The sequence below is a fragment of the Schistocerca piceifrons genome, chromosome 4 (genome assembly GCF_021461385.2).
Source record: "Schistocerca piceifrons isolate TAMUIC-IGC-003096 chromosome 4, iqSchPice1.1, whole genome shotgun sequence".
Lineage (NCBI taxonomy): Eukaryota > Metazoa > Arthropoda > Insecta > Orthoptera > Acrididae > Schistocerca > Schistocerca piceifrons.
In genome coordinates, this window is record NC_060141.1 from 390,762,045 (window position 1) to 390,780,775 (window position 18,731).

General features: G+C 38.4%; 1 protein-coding gene across 1 annotated transcript in view; it reads right to left on the bottom strand.

Moving 5' to 3' along the window:
• The window catches only part of LOC124794912 (DNA polymerase epsilon catalytic subunit 1), a 306,938-nt gene that overhangs the window by 265,918 nt on the left and 22,289 nt on the right, over positions 1–18,731 (bottom strand). The window contains exons 6-7 of the mRNA XM_047258614.1: positions 10,459–10,775; positions 7,573–7,819 (exon numbers count right to left, since the gene is read on the bottom strand). Of these exons, the coding sequence (XP_047114570.1) occupies positions 7,573–7,819; positions 10,459–10,775 (564 nt within the window). The remainder of the gene's footprint in view (positions 1–7,572; positions 7,820–10,458; positions 10,776–18,731) is intronic.

Genomic DNA, 18,731 nt, shown 5'->3' on the forward strand with positions numbered 1-18,731 from the left:
CGATAAAATATGAATAAAGGAGTAGAGGGAACTCAACTTATAATTTCATTAGAAACATGACATAGTGTGTATTTTTTATATCCTTTGAGTTCTACAGCTGCATGCCAGCCAATTCTACATCCACATTTACATCTACATACATACTCCACAAGCCATCATACGGTGCGTGGCAGAGGGTACCCTGTAACACCAGTAATTTCCTTCCCTGTTCCACTCACAAACAGAGCAAGACAAACAGAGCAAGGGAAAACGACTATCTATATGGATATGAGCCCTAATTTCACTTCTCTTCATAACACTTACATGAAATGCACGATGATAGCAGCAAGATTGTTTTTCAGTCAGCTTCAAATGCCAGTTCTCTAAATTTTCTGTATAGCATTACTCGAAAAGAATGTCACCTTCTCTCCATGGATTCCCACTTGTGTTCCCTAAGCACCTCAATGACTTAACAAGTTTTATAATAACTAACAGGAATTTACCACTTTCACAACATGCAGATGTTTCAGGCTGATTGCCTGGGTTCATAACATTTCATTTGTTATTACTATTTGTTAGGTAACACCTTACTCTTCGGTTGTTTGTGTACCGAATTCTTGTCAGACCACAATTTACAGTTTTGTCACAATGTGACTGTTATAAACAAGAATATTTGCAAATCGCATGTAATTAGAATCAAAAAGTGCGTCTTCAGATGTAAAACACACACACACACACACACACACACACACACACACACACACACACACACACACACACCTACTGTCTACTGCCAGTTGGGCCCAACTGCAGGCTACGTCTGACAGAACAGCAATCCAGGGTGAGGGGTGCGCAGTACCAGATTAAGGGCAGGGAAAGATGATGTGCTGCTAGGTGCAAAGTCAGGAAGCAGTGCTGGGTGAGGGGAACGGGAGACGTAGAGTAGAGAAAGGGAAAAGATTGGTAGATGCATTGGTGGAATGAAAGGCTGTGTTGAACTGGAGTGGGAGCAGGGAACGGGACATGGATTACAGAGACGAGCGAGGGCTGAGGTAAGGGGAGTTATGAGAATGAAAGATATCTTGAAGGGAGAGTTCTCACCAGCACAATTCAGAAATGCTGGTTTTGGTAGGAAGGATCCATATGATGCAAGCTGTGAAGCAGTCACTGAAGTGAAGTACATCATGTTGGACAGCATGTTCAGTAACTAGATAGTCCACCCGCCTCTTGGCCACAGTTTGGCAGTGGCCATTCATGTGGACAGATGGTTTGTTAGTTGTCACGTCCTCGTAGAAAGCAGCACTGTGTTTACTGCTTAGTTTATAGATATGGCTGCTTTCACTGGTATCTCTGCCTTTGATGAGATAGGAGATTACTTTAACAAGACAGATCACTTTTTATTTCTTGAGTTGTAACCAAAAACACGCATGCTATAAAACTAACAATAACTAGAACACTTCTTGGCTACCTCCATAGAACTGGACTATTGAGTCTGAAGTCCTGGTGTTGTCATTGTCTTCCATCCTCCCCCCCCCCCCCCCCCCGAAGTCTTCAAAACATTACTTATGTGGCATCCAAGATTCCTTCTAATCATCAACTTTATACTTTCCTTAAAAAATCTGTATTTTTCTCTGATTTTTCTTATTAACAAACCCACCGCAAACAGTTTCTCATGATATATTCTACCCAGTGCCACAACTGCCACTAAAATTGCAACTTTATATTATTAACTAGAACTATATATGAAATACATATAATTAAAAGGGATTTTGTTTCTTGTAAATAAATGGTGGAAGGTACTGCTATTTTGTTAGCGTATTAGGATAATGTAAAAACCACAAGAACATGTCACTTTCATTTTCAAAAAAATTCCTACACTGGCCTGTGTAAATTTACAATTTGACATACTTAGTGAAGTATCTGCCTTTATAATTGACTTAAACATATTGTGAGAATGATAAGAATACAACTACAATAGTATAAAGTTTAGATGTAAGCTGTCACTGCTTTATGTGGCACAGTTCTTCATACTTAGTGCCATTTAACAGTGAGGTCTGATACAGAATAAGCATGCATATTTTGGAACTCCTTTTGGTAGAAATTCAACAATTTCGGAACAAATTTTGAGGGCAACTGCCCCAGGCAAGAGCATGGGGTCGGGAGAGAAAGCCAACATTCTAAGCAATCTGTCTGATATTGATGGTCAATATATACTTTCACTTTTTCAACTTTATTTAGCTGGTTGTTCATGTGCTGTAGTAGACAGATATCCACTTGCTTGAAAATGTTCGTACCTCTTATAAATTATCATTTTATTGATAGAATATTCACCAAAAGCAGCATTCAACATTGTGCTGCATTTTACTACAATGTTAGAACAAAAATAATTGCCAGTTGTTAAATTTATTTTTTTGACAAGTTGCAATTCTCTGAGTATTCCAACATGTGTACAACTTTATCAAAAGTCAACAACAGAGTAATCATCTGGCTATCAATATGAAAATACATCAGGAACTAGAAAAATTACCCTGCCCCCCCCCCCCCCTCCCCTCCACACACACAAATTACAAAAAAAGTAGTTTCACAGGTTGGCAACACTCACAACATAAACGAAAACAAACGAATAGACATAAACATTGTTACTGTGCAGAGTGAGAAACACACATAACTTTAGTTCAATTTACAAAAATGACATGCAAATAATGCAGTGCAAGAAATACTGCAGACTGGCAAAAACTGACAAGTGCATATTTGAATAGAAGTCTTTCGCCGTCAACTGCTGCTAGGAAGGAGGGAAGAAGCAGTGGTTTGGAGAATACCGAGAATGTATAAACTTATGTATCCAATTTGCAAAATAACCACGGAAGGTGCATAATAAATAAAAGCAAAACTTCTCTGGTGTAATTCTCTTTAATGATACTGCAGTAAGCTCAAGACGGAAATCCGACAATAACTGATTATCACTGATTTTAACAACTCATCTACTCATTTACATCCATACTCTGCAAGCCACCTGACGGTGTGTGGCGGAGGGTACTTTGAGTACCTCTATCGGTTCTCCCTTCTATTCCAGTCTCGTATTGTTTGTGGAAAGAAGGATTGTCGGTATGCCTCTGTGTGGGCTCTAATCTCTCCAATTTTATCCTCATGGTCTCTTCGCGAGATATACGTAGGAGGGAGCAATATACTGCTTGACTCCTCGATGAAGGTATGTTCTCGAAACTTCAACAAAAGCCTGTACCGAGCTACTGAGTGTCTGTCCTGTAGAGTCTTCCACTGGAGCTTATCTATCATCTCCGTAACGCTTTCGAGATTACTAAATGATCCTGTAACAAAGCGCGCTGCTCTCTGTTGGATCTTCTCTATCTCTTCTATCAACCTTATCTGGTACGGATCCCACACTGGTGAGCAATATTCAAGCTGTGGGTGAACAAGTGTACTGTAACCTACTTCCTTTGTTTTCGGATTGCATTTCCTTAGGATTCTTCCACCGAATCTCAGTCTGGCATCTGCTTTACCGACGATCAACTTTATATGATCATACCATTTTAAATCACTCCTAATGCCTACTCCCAGATAATTTATGGAATTAACTGCTTACAGTTGCTGACCTGCTATTTTGTAGCTAAATGATAAAGGATCTTTCTTTCTATGTATTCACAGCACATTACACTTGTCTACATTGAGATTCAATTGCCATTCCCTGCACAATGTGTCAATTCGTTGCAGATCCTCCTGCATTTCAGTACAATTTTCCATTGTTACAACCTCTCGATATACTATAGCATCATCCGCAAAAAGCCTCAGTGAACTTCCGATGTTATCCACAAGGTCATTTATGTATATCATGAATAGCAACAGTCCTACGACACTCCTCTGCGGCACACCTGAAATCACTCTTACTTCGAAAGACTTCTCTCCACTGAGAATGACATGCTGCGTCCTGTCTTGGAAGATGCCAATGCAAACAAACGTATACTTTTTACAGTGTTTAGCAATCTATTTTGTGTGTGGTTGTCTCTCTTCATTATTTTGCAGCACACTTTCATTGTTTTTTGACACACTTCTATTTTTGAATGGTTTTCTCTCACTATTTTCTGATTGTTTTTTCGTTCATTAGCCAATTTTTCTTGCTTTCCTTGCAATCTTGCCTGCTTAACAGCAATATAGTACATTTAACAACCATCTCTTGTTTCAGCTCTACCATATGTATTATGCAAATCCTTTCACCAGCCAATTTATCTGTCTACAGGAACTCAGCAATTTTGATTATTTCTTTAGTGATCCTTCCCTCCCCCCCCCCCCCTCAACCTCCATCCCTCTGTTCAGTGGTCTTTTTTCTGTACTCAGTGATCCACTTTCTTTGTTTGGCAAGTTTTCTATTTGTTTGTTAATCTTTTTTAACAGTTCTATTATCTCTTTCCACTTTTTTTACAATCCTGTTCAGCAATCATTTTCCCTTGCTTATTAACAATTTATGTTATTTGGCTACTTCATTTGGTTTTCTCCCATTTTCTTGCATTTACTTCTGAGCAATCTTTACATCATCGTTAACAACTCTCTCTTAAGTCCACCTCCTGCACATTACTGCAGCATCTGACTTACTCCTATATTCAATACATCCTATCGTCTGAATGATCTGTCCCTCTTCTTTATCCTTCTCCAACCTATCCCTCTCCCCACTCGCCATTGAAAGAATAGTTATGTCCAAAGCTAGGACAGTGTCATATAGTTTCTTTCTGTGTGTGTTTATCTCAGTATTAGTGTGTAAAATAAGGGAAAGGCAACTACTAATTTATAGTGTACTGATGTGTGGTGCATAGAAACACACAACAGAAAACAGTACTCACACTACATTGGAGCTTGTGCTCTTTCTCCAGCAAAATTACACACATTCACACATGCAACCACACCCAGACACACACTCCCCAGCAAGCAATCAGTCTCACTGGAGGAGCGTGTCTTGGTTCCTGTGTGTGTAAATAATAAATAACAAATTGTGTGTGTGTGTGTGTGTGTGTGTGTGTGTGTGTGTGTGTGTGTGTGTGTGTGTGTGTGTGTGTGTGTGTGTGTGAATACCGTATTTACTCGAATCTAAGCTGCACCTGAAAAATGAGACTCTAAATCAAGGAAAAAAAATTTTCCCGAATCTAAGCCGCACCAGAAATTTGAGACTCGAAATTCAAGGTGAGAGAAAAGTTTTAGGCCGCACCTCCAAATCGAAACAAAGTTGGCCCATTATAATATGAGACATAATTTAGGTCGAATGAATGACGATACAGCTACAGTATTTTGATTCAAGTCGTAAGCTTAGCAGTTAAGCTTTACCAGGTAGCCATTGCTATGCGTCAGGCGCTCCGTCTGTATTTTGGGTACCCTTCCTTTTTCACGTGCTTCGTCTGTTTCGAATTGATTGCTTATTTTTCTTTGATCTGATAAGTGCCGTTCTCTTTGTTATAGTTGTTTACGTCACTCTAAGCTGAAAATGCATTACTGTATTGTGCCATCCATTGTTTATCGCTTTCTGATAATGAGTGTTTACGGCCTGTCGCCGCTCGCCGCATTGCTTGCTTTTGTGCACGGTACCGCCGCTTAAAAAAAAAAAAAGAGGAGTCGTCTCATTAGCAAAACAATGGCAAGAGACTGCTATTTGTTGTTACTTACACTGCCGCTTTCTTTGATAATGATCAACAAGAACCAAATAATAGACTGCGTATGATAGAAGATGTTCTGAACGAGAGTTTAGCGAAAATTTTTCTCCGTTTGAAAATCTTTGTAGACGCCTCTTTTAGAACATTACATTCTGCACCGAAATTAGAGTCATCTTAGATTTAAAAATCTAGTCAATTGCCGTGCTTCATTTCTGACTGTATCACTATTAGGCATAAGAATAATACGAATATAAACATGACATGATGTGATGATATGTGTATTCTTCCGCGTTTGCTGTTGTCTCACTCTAGTTTCGTAGTTTATTAGGCAGACAGGATTTAAATAAGACAGCTGCAAACACGAAAGAATACATGACAAAATGTTTATATTCGTATTATTCTTATGGTGAAGAAAATAATGCATGTGATTCACAGTTCATAAAAGTTCCTATTAGCAACCATCTCTTCTCACAGGTAGGAAAAAATTCAGGACGTAGAGTTTCCCATATTGACAAACACCCAAACAGTCTTGCCAGTCGGATTTTGTAGTACATTGAAATGTTGCTACATTCGAAGATGAACAATACGAAATTTGTATTTCCTTCATTGGATAATGTATGAAAATGCAGTGGTCGAAACTCGGGGCGGAGAAAAAAGCTCGTCTCCCACTTTTTTTATTTTTATTTATTTACTGACGCAGAGGTTTTGGCGCCAGTATTTATCTTTGTGCCTGCAAAGCATGCCTGTCTAGCGCTACATATATTCGACGGCAGAAGTTAGTTGTGGCGGCACCTACCAACATTTTTCAGAACTTCCGCTTACTTTGCACTCGATTCTAAGCCGCAGTCGGTTTTTTGGATTACAAAAAACCGGAAATAAAGTGCGGCTTAGATTCGAGTAAATACGGTATGCTTACTTCTCCTAAAGATGAAGCAAGAGCTCAAAAGCTGATATTGATAGTTTCCTGTTTTGTGTTTCTATGTACTGCATATCAGTTTGCTATAAATGTGTGTTGTCTTTGCCCTACTTTATATGTTATTAAATCCAGGAATTTCCACAGCTGTTATTTGCCGCATTATGAAATATTTTGCCTCCTGTAGGTATGCATTAGACAGCAATTATGTCTCATAATTTTGTAGTTTTCTTGACTAAGTTTTCCTTTTGAGACAATTCATACTCCATTTGTTGCATATAACTGAATGAGCACTGTTTTTTAAAATAAAGGGATGGCTCTCTTACAGATAACTTAATAATTCTGAACAAAATATATTTTACAATTTCCTATTTTGTCATCTCTCTAATGTGTCTCTAATGTGATTACAACAACATCTGAAGGTTTTAAAAAAGTACTATGTTTCATGTATGCTAACTGGTATTTCAGTCTCATACAGGAGTGCACGTAGCATTGGACTCTAAAGAATTCCACCAGCGAGTTTCCCTAACACTACAAATCTTAAACACTTGAAGGGACCTTTTCGCTTCCCATTTTTCATTTACAGGATTTGGTATATCACTGTGTCCCAAAAGTGTGTGTGTCTCCTATGCTATATAGCAGGAATGCACTGAACAATTTATTTATTTATTTATTGACATGTAACAGGTAACAATGTGAACTGTTCAAATACTGATTTGGGACTATTCTGCCACGTATATTGCCAAAAATTCAGGTTTAATCTGTATAGGACATTATTAAGAAAACTAATAAATTAAGTATTCCTTGGATAAATATTTTCACATGTTGTACTGAGTCAGAATCTTCAGAGACAACCCCAACAGGGAATTAATGAGGATGAACACAAAAATAAGGCTAATAACGTACATTTGATCAGAAGCTATAATAACTCTGACCTCTTCCTAACTTGACAGAAAACAATAGGTATATTACATACCAGTATCAACTGTCAACACAACTAGCAACATATGAGGCTTAAATATTGCTCACCTCATCAGGTTCCATTGGAATAATAGTGCACAGAGCAAATATGAAGGGATGAACATACTTCATGTACAGGTAATATGTGGCAACTGCATCTGACACTGAATAGTTGGACAAGACTTGCGGTTGTTCTGAAGCAAGTCGGCACATATCCTCCGGATCCAACTCTACAGGATCATAACGCAGTTTTGCCTTGGCCACTGCTTTCAAATTCTGGGAGCCCACAGGGAGATATGAATCACGTTTCACCCAACTGGAAGAAAATCATGTTTACTATTCAGTCCAAATTTCCTTCCTTCATTTTCTAAACATGTACATACAATTTAATATTTGATATCAACCTATTACTTATAAATCAGTAATATTCTGAAAATGTGGCATTAACACAATCATTACTTAGTCTACAGCCCTGTTTTAAGTAAATCTGATTATTGACACCCATATTAAAATTTCATATTCACAGCATCCACATAAGCAGAAAAAAACATTGCACGTTAAGCTCACATTCATTAAATATAAAAGGCAACATCTGACTCACTCACTCACTCACTCACTGGCTCATCACTGCCCAGCCTAAACTACTAAGGACAGAAACTTGAAATTTGCAGAGACTGCTGACATTATACTGTAGGTGTCATTTAAGAAGGGACTTTTTACAATTCCACTTCCAAAGCGGTGAAATACGTGGTGAAAGTTTTTTGAAAAATGTCAATATTACGGAAATTTTGAAGCTAGGCAATAAAAATTGGTATTTAGTTTCTTGGTCAGAAATTAAAAAAAAACACACACACACATTTCAGCATTTTTTGAAATTCAACGCCCATGGTGGCGAAATAAGGAATGAAAGGTTTTTTTGAAGATAAGACATCATTAAAGAACTATGAGAGTAGTTTTAAAGCTACATCCATGAAAATTGGTATTTGACTTCTCGGTTACAAATAAAACAAAAAAAATTTGTTACAGTGTTTTCGAAATCCAAGCCCTAAGGTGGTGAAATAGGGGATGAAATGTTTTAAAATAGAGGATGAAATGTTTTATGAAATTCTTTGATTATGAAAACATTTTTAAAGATAAATCTATGAAAATTTGAATTTGGTTTCTTGGTTAGAGATAGATAAATACGTGTTTCACTGTTTTTGGAAATTCAGCCACTAAGTGGTGAAATAGAGGATGAACACTTTTAAGCAAATATTTCGCTATATTAAAACAGTTAAAACAAAATCTATGAAAACTGACACTTCACTTCTCAGTTTGATAAAAGAAACTGTGTGTTGGAGGATTAAGGTTTGTATGAAAATATCACCACACAAACACAAAAATCTACGACTCCGGCTACCAGAATCGCATTTTTGTCAGAAGTACATTCAGAAAAGACCCGTTTCTATGGCTCTCAATTAACTTGAAAAGTTTAGAAGGTTATGCAATTTGTGAACATTAAAAAAAATGATGAAATGTCCGGCTATTACTTACTGGCAAGAGAGAAAAATTCCTTGTACAGGATAACAGAAACACTTAAAATAAAAAATACTAATCCAAACTTTTGGAATTTGTATGTTCCTTCTTCAGGGGTCAAAGAGGAACTGGTTGGGGTATGCAGGAAAGTGAAGGCAAGTCACTCAGACATTAGGTTGAGAGAGATCTAATTCAGCTATTATGAAAATGAGGGGAGACCCACAACAGGAGGGACCCTCTCGACATACGGACTGAGTAATCTATTACCCTTTCGACCAATCACTCTTTCCTCTCAACAGAGGAAACATACTGAGTGTATCCCTTAAGTGTCACTGATGATTTTTCTGATGTTTTGGCATATATCTGCAATTTCATTTTTCCAGTGTCAAGGTAAAGTCAACCAAAACAAATTCTGCTCATCACAGCTAAATGGTTCTCTTTCCATGCAAAATGTTTTTAAAGTAAAATTTTATGCACCCATTAGATAGAAAATCCCTTATCAGAAAAGTGTAAAATTCCATTTAACAACATCTATAAACAAGGACAAAGAATCACAAGGAATAACCAGTATTTCAGCAGCAACTGAGTAGTGCTACTATATGTGGGTACCAGACAGGATAGCAATGTAGTGGGCGGCACACAAGACTGGACAAATCAGGCACAGAATCTGTGGCGAAATAATGTTGCATGAAATGTGGGCTGAGCAGTATTTGTTGGTTTGATTTCATATATGCATTGAAAAACTGAAATTACAAAAATCTGCCAAAACACTAAAGAAAATGTGCTTAACTACTCTTAAGACAGACACCTAGTATAAGATTTGAATAGTATGATTACTTCTTGATACTTTAATGTTTCTATTGACAGTATTACGATTTTCATTTCCAAAAGTACTGGCCAGCCACTCTGCCTCTTTGTAATTTTAACAATTTTCTCACATAAATTTTGTGTTTTGAGACGAACGTGGGTCAGAAACTGATATTATTCTTTTTTATTTCTACATGAATATTTATGTTTGTGATGCATGTGTCAAATTATATATGGTAACGTGACTACTTGTTTCTGCATGGTACCATATTCATCACTGTTTACGAAAGTGCTGATAATCAAATTTCACTGGAGAAAACCTGATACACCATTTCTGTAACTGACTCTTTTAAATAAAAATCTGCCTACGCTTGGTCCAAATAATGAGCAATCTCTGAACATGTGCAATATTTGCTACATGTTAACAGCTGTCAGATTCAGTTTAGCTACTTTGTAAATAAAGACTGTAATTTTCTGCAACTTTTTTTTCAGTCTATACACTTCACTCTACGAGTAACAAATACATACAAAATAATAAAAGTTTGTTCTTAATTTGTATTATCAAGTTTAATAAGAAACATTTTAATAAGAACAGTTTAATAAGAAATCATAATGTTACAAAAACTATCATACCACAGACAGTCCATATGCATCGCAGGTCGGCAAGCATATACACCGTCTCTATTACACGAAAATCCAATTTGCTGTTTCATATCTAGTTCATGAACTGCAGCTCTTGCTTCAACAAATGGCCAGTCAAAAAAGTCACCGTTGTAGGTAACAAAAATGTGTGGCTTGATATCAAGGATGTGGTCAAAAAATCTCTGCAACAACCCAGCTTCATCAGGTTCATTAAAAATTGTAAAGAGTCCCTCAAATTCTGGTTTAGGTGTATATTCAAAGTCTTCTATGTCTGCAGAGATTATTTCACGGTTAGTAATGAGATACCCCTGAAATATTAGAATAAATAAATAAATTATATCACCTAATTCAGGCCTTATCAGTTTAGAAATCTTAGCAAGAAACAAACAAAAATACGTTAGAAAATAATGCCTACCAATACTATGAAAATTAAACAATGAGTACTATTTTCTTGATAATATTATCCAAGAAACCAAATATGTTATCGGTACCATGGTGACTGTATAACAATGAAAAAATTTTGAAAATACTCTAGTGAAAAATGCAGTATTTAGTTTTCAGCTCTTGAGTTAAGATGTTTTAGGGATCCACAGGAAAAATGAGAAAAATGCAGAAAACTAGCACCTTTAAAAAGAAGAGAAGAATATTAAATAAAAGATAAGATTAATGTCCCTTGAAAAAGTATTTGTGACTATTACTTGACCATTTCAACACTCACCACCTTTTCCATCCATCCAATGATTTTGGTTTGCAGAGGATAAGTGGTTCCATAAACATAGGATTTCAGTATCTCAGCTTTCATGTTTCACATTATTTTATGAAGTATAATTCCTTCAATCTATCTCAAAATGACAGTATTTTCAATGAAGTTCTTACATGAACTCTTCTGAGTCAATTTAGTCAGGTAGAAAAACCAGAATATGTGTTTTTGAGTAGTTTATCAGTATTGTCCATTTAAAATGTAAAAGCAGATTATCCACGTTTCGAAGGTGGCCGGAGTGTTAGCCACATCAAACAGTATATTTTGCACTCACAGAACCCGTTATGTCCTTTGAAGCAGTCTTTTCCTCTCAATCTTTATCTGTCAGTAGCCAGATTGTATAAAAATAGATGAGAAATAATTCGCTCCTTTCAGAGTCAAAGATGTCATCAATTTGTGGCAGTGGGTATATATTCTTTGGAATGATACTGTTCAACTATTGGTAATTGACGGAAAAACGCGATGCACCACCTGTCTTCTTCGCAAGGACCAAAGGCACTCTGAAGCATGAATATCGTCATCAGACAGTGCCTTTTTATGAATTATCTATAATTCAGCAGGAGATACCATTTACAAATATCTAGTGATGGAGTCATGATTTCTGCTGTTGACAAAATGCTCCACATTGGGACATCCAGCCTGCTTGTTTCTGGAGTAAGACTTGAACACTCTCAAAAATTTATGCAGAATAGACAATCTTTTCCTCGGTCAGGTGGCAACCTTCTGGTGGCTGGACAGTAGATTCCTTCAGTGAGTAGTCAATAAAGATAGCGAAGCACGGCCATTGAGTGGACCTTCCAGGACTGGTTCAATGTCTCTAAGCACATCCCCTTAGGGAAGAGTTACCACTGTTCATGGCAACTGGTGACTCAAAGATCTCTTTGTCCACTTGTGATGGTTGTGATCATCATTGACATACAAATCTCTTTGGTGAAGCAGAGTACTTAACTGAGCATCCAGACAGCTGACTATAACTCAGCTTGTAGATGGTAGTATAAATGTGTCTTCAGTGATAGACAATCAGCCAGAGCAATCATTGTATGACCTTGAGATCTCTAACTTCATCAATCTGAAGCTCTAATATTCCACAGTCTATGATTATCTGTGACACCTGTCAGCTGGATGTATTTTTCCATTTACAACCATCAGCAGACAGATCTCGAATCTCAAAACATAGTTTGATTCTGACAGTGGTGATAAGTATGTAGCATCACAGAAAATGATACCTAGGAAGTGACTAGTGCATGAACACAGGTTCCTGTCAGCTGGATGTATTTTTCCATTTACAACTGTCAGCAAACAGATCTTTGAATCTCGAAACATTGTTTCGTTCTGACAGTGGTGATAAGTATGCAGCATCACAGAAAATGATATCTAGGAAGCGATTAGTGCGTGGATAGGTCAGTCAATAATGATATCTTCTGATGACTTGGCAACTGTCATCCCTGGGTGATTTTTAACAGTGATAGCCTCACCTCCATACTGATAACCTTGTTTAATTTTCCTGATTTTGATGGCTGGGAGAGAGGATTTCCCTCTGAACGGTGACAAACAATGACTGTGGCAGTTTGGAAAGCGGTCTCAATCAAGATAAGCAAGAGGTTTCAGTCCACAGATGAGCAATAATCATTTGTAGTTTCTTGGTATCCACAGAACAGCTCTGCTGTTAGATACCTTGCACCATAATAGCTGCTAAAAACTCTTCTTCTTTACAGCAGCATACGAAGTGATAAGGACATCGACAATGGAAATGTACTGAAGTGCTATTCTCTGTTCTCAGAGTGTACATTTTTCTGCACGGTGACTGAATTGGCAAAGGAGCTGGTTGAATTAGTGCCAGTGAGAACCTTGGATGTTGTCTTGACAGTTGTGGCCCAAGAGATCATAATTATCAAATGAGAAATAATTGCAGGAGGTGGGAATCTGTGACCTGTGTGTCGCTAGCCAGTGTCTACAACTGCTACACCATGGAGGACAAAGCACTTCATGCAGTAACATGTTTGGGAACATGCAGCAGAGCAGTTTTGGTGGTTTTCAGGCTTCAACAACAAAGATTTTGAACTCTGTCTAGCTAAGAGATTGGACATTGCTAAGACTTAAGAGAAGTAAATGGGTAGTCACTGGAAGTGGAGCTTTCAATACTGATTTCATTTTGAGTAGTACTGACTTACAGCACCTGGAGTTAATGATGTCAATCTTTCATATGGTCCCTACAATAAGACTACCAACAAGAATGGAAAGATGTGGCAAAATAGTGCTGGACAACTCATTTTAAAATTAACAATCTTACCCCTACCAATCAGGTTTGGCTAACATGGGAATTCTACAGTTTCACAGTTATAGATGTTGATTCAGCCATACTATTCAGAGAGAATTTACTGGATGACCAATGGGAAGAAGGTAATGAGGTGCACAATGTTGATGAGAAATTTAATTTTTTCCTACAAAGATACTAAAAACAATAAGAATCAAGTTTTTCTTTATACTCGACCAAAGCCAAAAAGAGTGGAAAGTGAAGAAAATGATGACTAACATTTGCCATGAAGCAAAAACTTTATTTACTGTAAACTTGGAAAAATTCTTCACTATGTTATCAAAACAGCAAAAAATGTCAGCAATGCACAAAAATCAAAGAACAGAAAAAATATGGTTTGTAATATTATTGGCATGAAACAAATAAACTTAGTACAGAAAATGATATTTAATTCAACAATGACAGTAGCTGTGAGACAATTAACAATAAATTCAACTCATTAGCAACTAAACTCAACAAATTCTTCCTAACAATAGCTGAAAATGCAGAAAAGAAAAAATGGACTAATGAAAACAGATCCGTTATTTACTCAGACAGGCACTGCAGACTCCACCAGAAAACATCAGATTTACCAAATCAACAGCCAAAGAGACTGGAAAAACAAGGTCACTGGAAAGTAACAACTGTTTTGGAGAGGAAAGTATTTCAACCAAAGTATTTTCTATGATCTTGTCAAGACCTTCAGTTGTGCATTGCATAGAATTGTACTATGGAAACTAAATAGTTCCGGTGTAAAAGGCTCTCTTTTCCATGGATGGAGTCATACTTTAATAATAGAAAACAGATTGTCACATTAACAAATGCTACAACAAGAAGCGGCCTGAATTCTGATAAGGGAAACATTAAATATGGTGTCTCATAATGTTTAGTGCTTTGCCCACTCCTGTTTTTGACTTGTACAAATGATTTCACAGGGATACTGCAGGGCTCCTTGATAATTGTGATCTTGCTGAAGACAAGAGTATACTGATGAAGGGCCCAATCCTGTATACCAGACACAGTCAGGGTAATCATGCAAAAGGCTTACAACTAGTTGACAGTAAATTGTTACTTTTACAAAGATTAATGTTATGATATTCTTAACAAATAAAAATAAATTCCAGAAGTGGGGATCAATGGGAATACACTAGCTGAAATACCATGTGTGAAGTTCAAATAATGGAAAGTCCAAGATGGAGTAACAACAATATGGAAAGAATAGATTGCTATTCACCTTAAAGAAGAGACACTGAGTCACAGAGAGGCACTACAAAAAATATTACTAAAATATTTAATGCATTTGGACAAAGTCCTTCTTCTGATGAGGAAAATGGAGACACATTCACACAAGCACAACTAACACACACACACACACACACACACACACACGGCCACTGTGTCACAAATTTGTCTAAAAGCTTTGATATTTTAGTAGCCTTTTTCATTGTGCCTGTCTGCAACTCAATGCTTCCTCTATGTAGTGAGTAGAATCTATCCTTTCCATCTTACATGTGTGGGGTTTTGCAGGTAATAAACAGCGGTAGCACCATCACGAGGAAAAGTTAAAGAAAAAGCTCAGTTCTGCCTACTTTGCACTTATAAGTCTCTCTAACTGTGTCGACCTGCAGAAGGGATTGCAAACATACTCTTATTCCACACAATAATGTTCTGGGGACATGCAGCTACCTGTGATGAAGTATTTATTCTACAGAGGTTTGCAGTATAAACATTAAGTAAAGTTGATAAGCAAACATCTTGTACCAGCATCTTCAGGGACATTGGGATTCTCATGCTTACATGCCTGACACATTTAGTCCCTAAGGGGAAATTTTCTATTCTGGCATATTAGTTTAATACAAATGGCCAGTAGCAAATACGGCATTCTCAGGTAATTTATCTTGTATTCTCATATTTATGTTTGTGTTTATTCCTTTTGAAGTTATTAATTTTCAACTAACACTATTAGGATTAATTAAATATTCTCTAAAGTGAAATGTTGTTTATTGTATTTCATTTACAGAATCACAACAATTTGGAATTTCATGCAGGCATGTTCCTACTTTGTTAAAACTGTGTGAATCCTTGGTAGCTGGGGGTTGGGTGGAATGATGTACGGACACCTTGGCAAAGAATTCCACACTTTATTGCAACTATTATACACTGAATGGATACAAAACATGTTACTGTGATTACCTACCACACAAAAAACAAATGGTAACTAATGAAAAAAGATTATATTTTTGGTTACAGATAAAACATGTTCATAGCTGCTGCAGCCAATATGTTGGACAGAGTCAATCCTGAAGATCAATGCCATCAAAGAGCATACCCCCCTCCCCCTTACCAATGCAGAGCACCGCATAGGTGAGGGGTGGGGTGGGGGAGGTGGCCTGCTGTTGACTGCTGCATGTAGTCCCGTAGAAATGATGAGGGGCTGAAGGAATCTGCCACAGAAGGAGTGGGGAAAGTCACCATCTGCGATATGTGTGATATGTGGACATCTCTCCAGTCCTGGTGTTGAAGCTGTCGTGTAGGTCTGACGATCCACACAGGAAGTGTTGGGTATGGGAGAGGTTGACATAAGAGGGGTGGAAAGATCTTCATCCTGCTCTTCTGTTAGGATACAAGCAGGTTTGAGATGGCGGACAGATACTGTTGTGGGTTTGTCTTTCAGTAGTATAGAAAATGTTTGTTCCCCCACTGGAGTACTTTGTACGGGCCCATGTATGGTTGCTACAGTCAGTTGCAGACTGCATCATCACCAAGCATTACACGAGAGCAATCGCTTAGCCTCTTGTTGACCAAGATAGGTCATAGCCGTTGCGTGTGAGGCAAGAATGTGAGTGTTGTTAATGTAGTGTTGGATGTTCTGTACAAGCAAACGTAGTTCTGCTTGCGTTAATGGTGGGGAAGATAAGGGAAAGTCCGCTGGGAGGGTAAACCATTTGCCATATAGTGCCTCTGCAAGCAACAACTTCAGGGCATCTTTGCATGCTGCCCAGGTGCCTAGCAGAACTCAGGGTAGAGCAGTTGGCCATTGTGTATTGTGGCACATTAAAGCGGCCTTCAATGTCCAATGCCATCTTCCCACTAACCTGTTGCTCTGTGGGTGGTAGGCCACGGTGTGAAATCATTGAAAGCTGCACAGTTTGCACAGCTCAGCAAAGAGGAGGGATTCCAATTGTTGCTCCTCACTGTATGGTATAAATAGGAGGAAACTGAAATGGAAAATCTAGATGTTAATGAAAGTCCTTGCCTCTGTTTCAGTTGTTACATCATCTAAAGGGATTGCTTCTACCCTATGGGTCATGCGATCAATGGGCGATGGAATGTATTTATATCCTTTGGCCTCAGGTAAGGGCCAGCTAGGTCCACGTGCACATGCTGGAAATGTCCTTTCAGTACAGGAAATATGCCTTGTGGGTGGAGTGTGTGCTGTCCATTCCTGCTACACTGGCATGGAACACAGGTCCTCGCTTATTTTCTGCAGTCTTCTGTGATCCCAGCCAAAAAAGAGATTTGGTAATAAACATCATGGTGGGGTGAACTGCAGGGTGTGACAGGTTGTGAAGTTGTTAAACATTAATTCCCTAAATAGCATGGAGATCAATGGGCGTGATCTGCTATGTGAAGAGTCACACCATAGTTTGACACTAGAGTTGGGTAACCTTATTTGTTCAAGTCACAGGCCAGTGTTGGGGTCACCTTTTAGAGTTCATGTAAATGATTGTCTTTTCCTTGTGCATTCACTGGACCCTCAGCTCCTTGCTGTAGGACAGTGTTGATGGCAGTGTCACTAGCGTCAGTACTGGTCAACCGGTCGGCTATTGGAGAGGGGTGATCTAGGCTCATGGTTCTCTGTACAGACTGTTTTATTACACAAATGAGTACAATCTCAGAAAAAACTGGATGATTTATTCAAGAGAAAAAGCTTCACAAATTGAGCCAATCAATAACGTATTGGTCCACCTCTGGTCCTTATGAAGCTGGTATTCAGCTTGGCATTAATAGATAGAGCTATTGGAAGTTCTCCTGCAAGATATTGTGCCAAATTCTGACTAAATGGTGCATTAGACCCTCAAAGTCCCAAGCTGGTTAGAGGACCCTGCCCATAATCTTACAGATGTTCTCAACTGGAGAGAGATCTGACAACCTTAATGACCAAGACAGGGTTCGGCAAGCACAAAGACAAGTAGTAGAAACTCTCACCATGTGTGGGCAGGTGTTATCTTGCTGAAATGTAAGCCCAGGGTGGCTTGCTATAAAGAGCAACAAAACGCACATAGAATATCATCCACTTACTGCTGCGCTGTAAGGATGCTGCGGGAAACAACCAAAGGGGTCCTGCTATGAAAAGAAATGACACCCCAGACCACCACTCCTGGTTGTCGGACCATATGGCGGGCAATGGGTTGGTGTCCCACTGTAGTCCAGGGCATCTACAGACATATCTTTGCTGGCCATCTGGGCTCTGTTCACAATGGGACTCGTCACTGAAGACAATTCTACTACAGTCAATGAGAGTCTGGGCTCATCCACAGCATCCTTACAGCGCAGCACTACTTCAACGATATTCCATACCCTGTTTTGTTGCCATTCGGGACAAGCAAATCTGGGCTTGTATTTCAGCAAGATAACGTCCGTCCACAAATGGCGAGAGTTTCTACTGCTTGTCTTCATGTTTGCCAAACCCTACCTTGGCAGGCAAGATTGTCAGATCTCTCCACAATTGAGAACATCTGGAGCATTCTAGACAGGTTCCTCCAGCCAGCTTGGGGTTATGACAATCTAATACACCAATTGGACAGAATTTGGCATGACATTCCTCAGGAAGACATCCAACAACTCCGTAAATCAATACCAAGCCGAATAAATGCATTCATAAGGGCCACAGATGGAACAAACTGTTATTGACTTACTTGATTTGTGAAGCCCTTTCTCTTGAATAAATCATCAATGTTTTCTGTGATTGTAACTATCTGTTTGTCTGTACATGTACATTGAATCTACTGATTTCTGTCCATTTGGTTAATTCCTTTGTGGTGTGTCTTTCTTTTGTGTTAGGGTGTGTCTGGAACGCTTGTAACATCTCTTCCAACCATGGACAGTTCGGCTGCCCGTAGTGTTGTTTGCGGAAAGGGAGTTAGTGAGGGGTGCCTGGATTTTGGTTGCCCATGGAGTGCAGTGCCAGTAGAAATGCATCATTCCTAC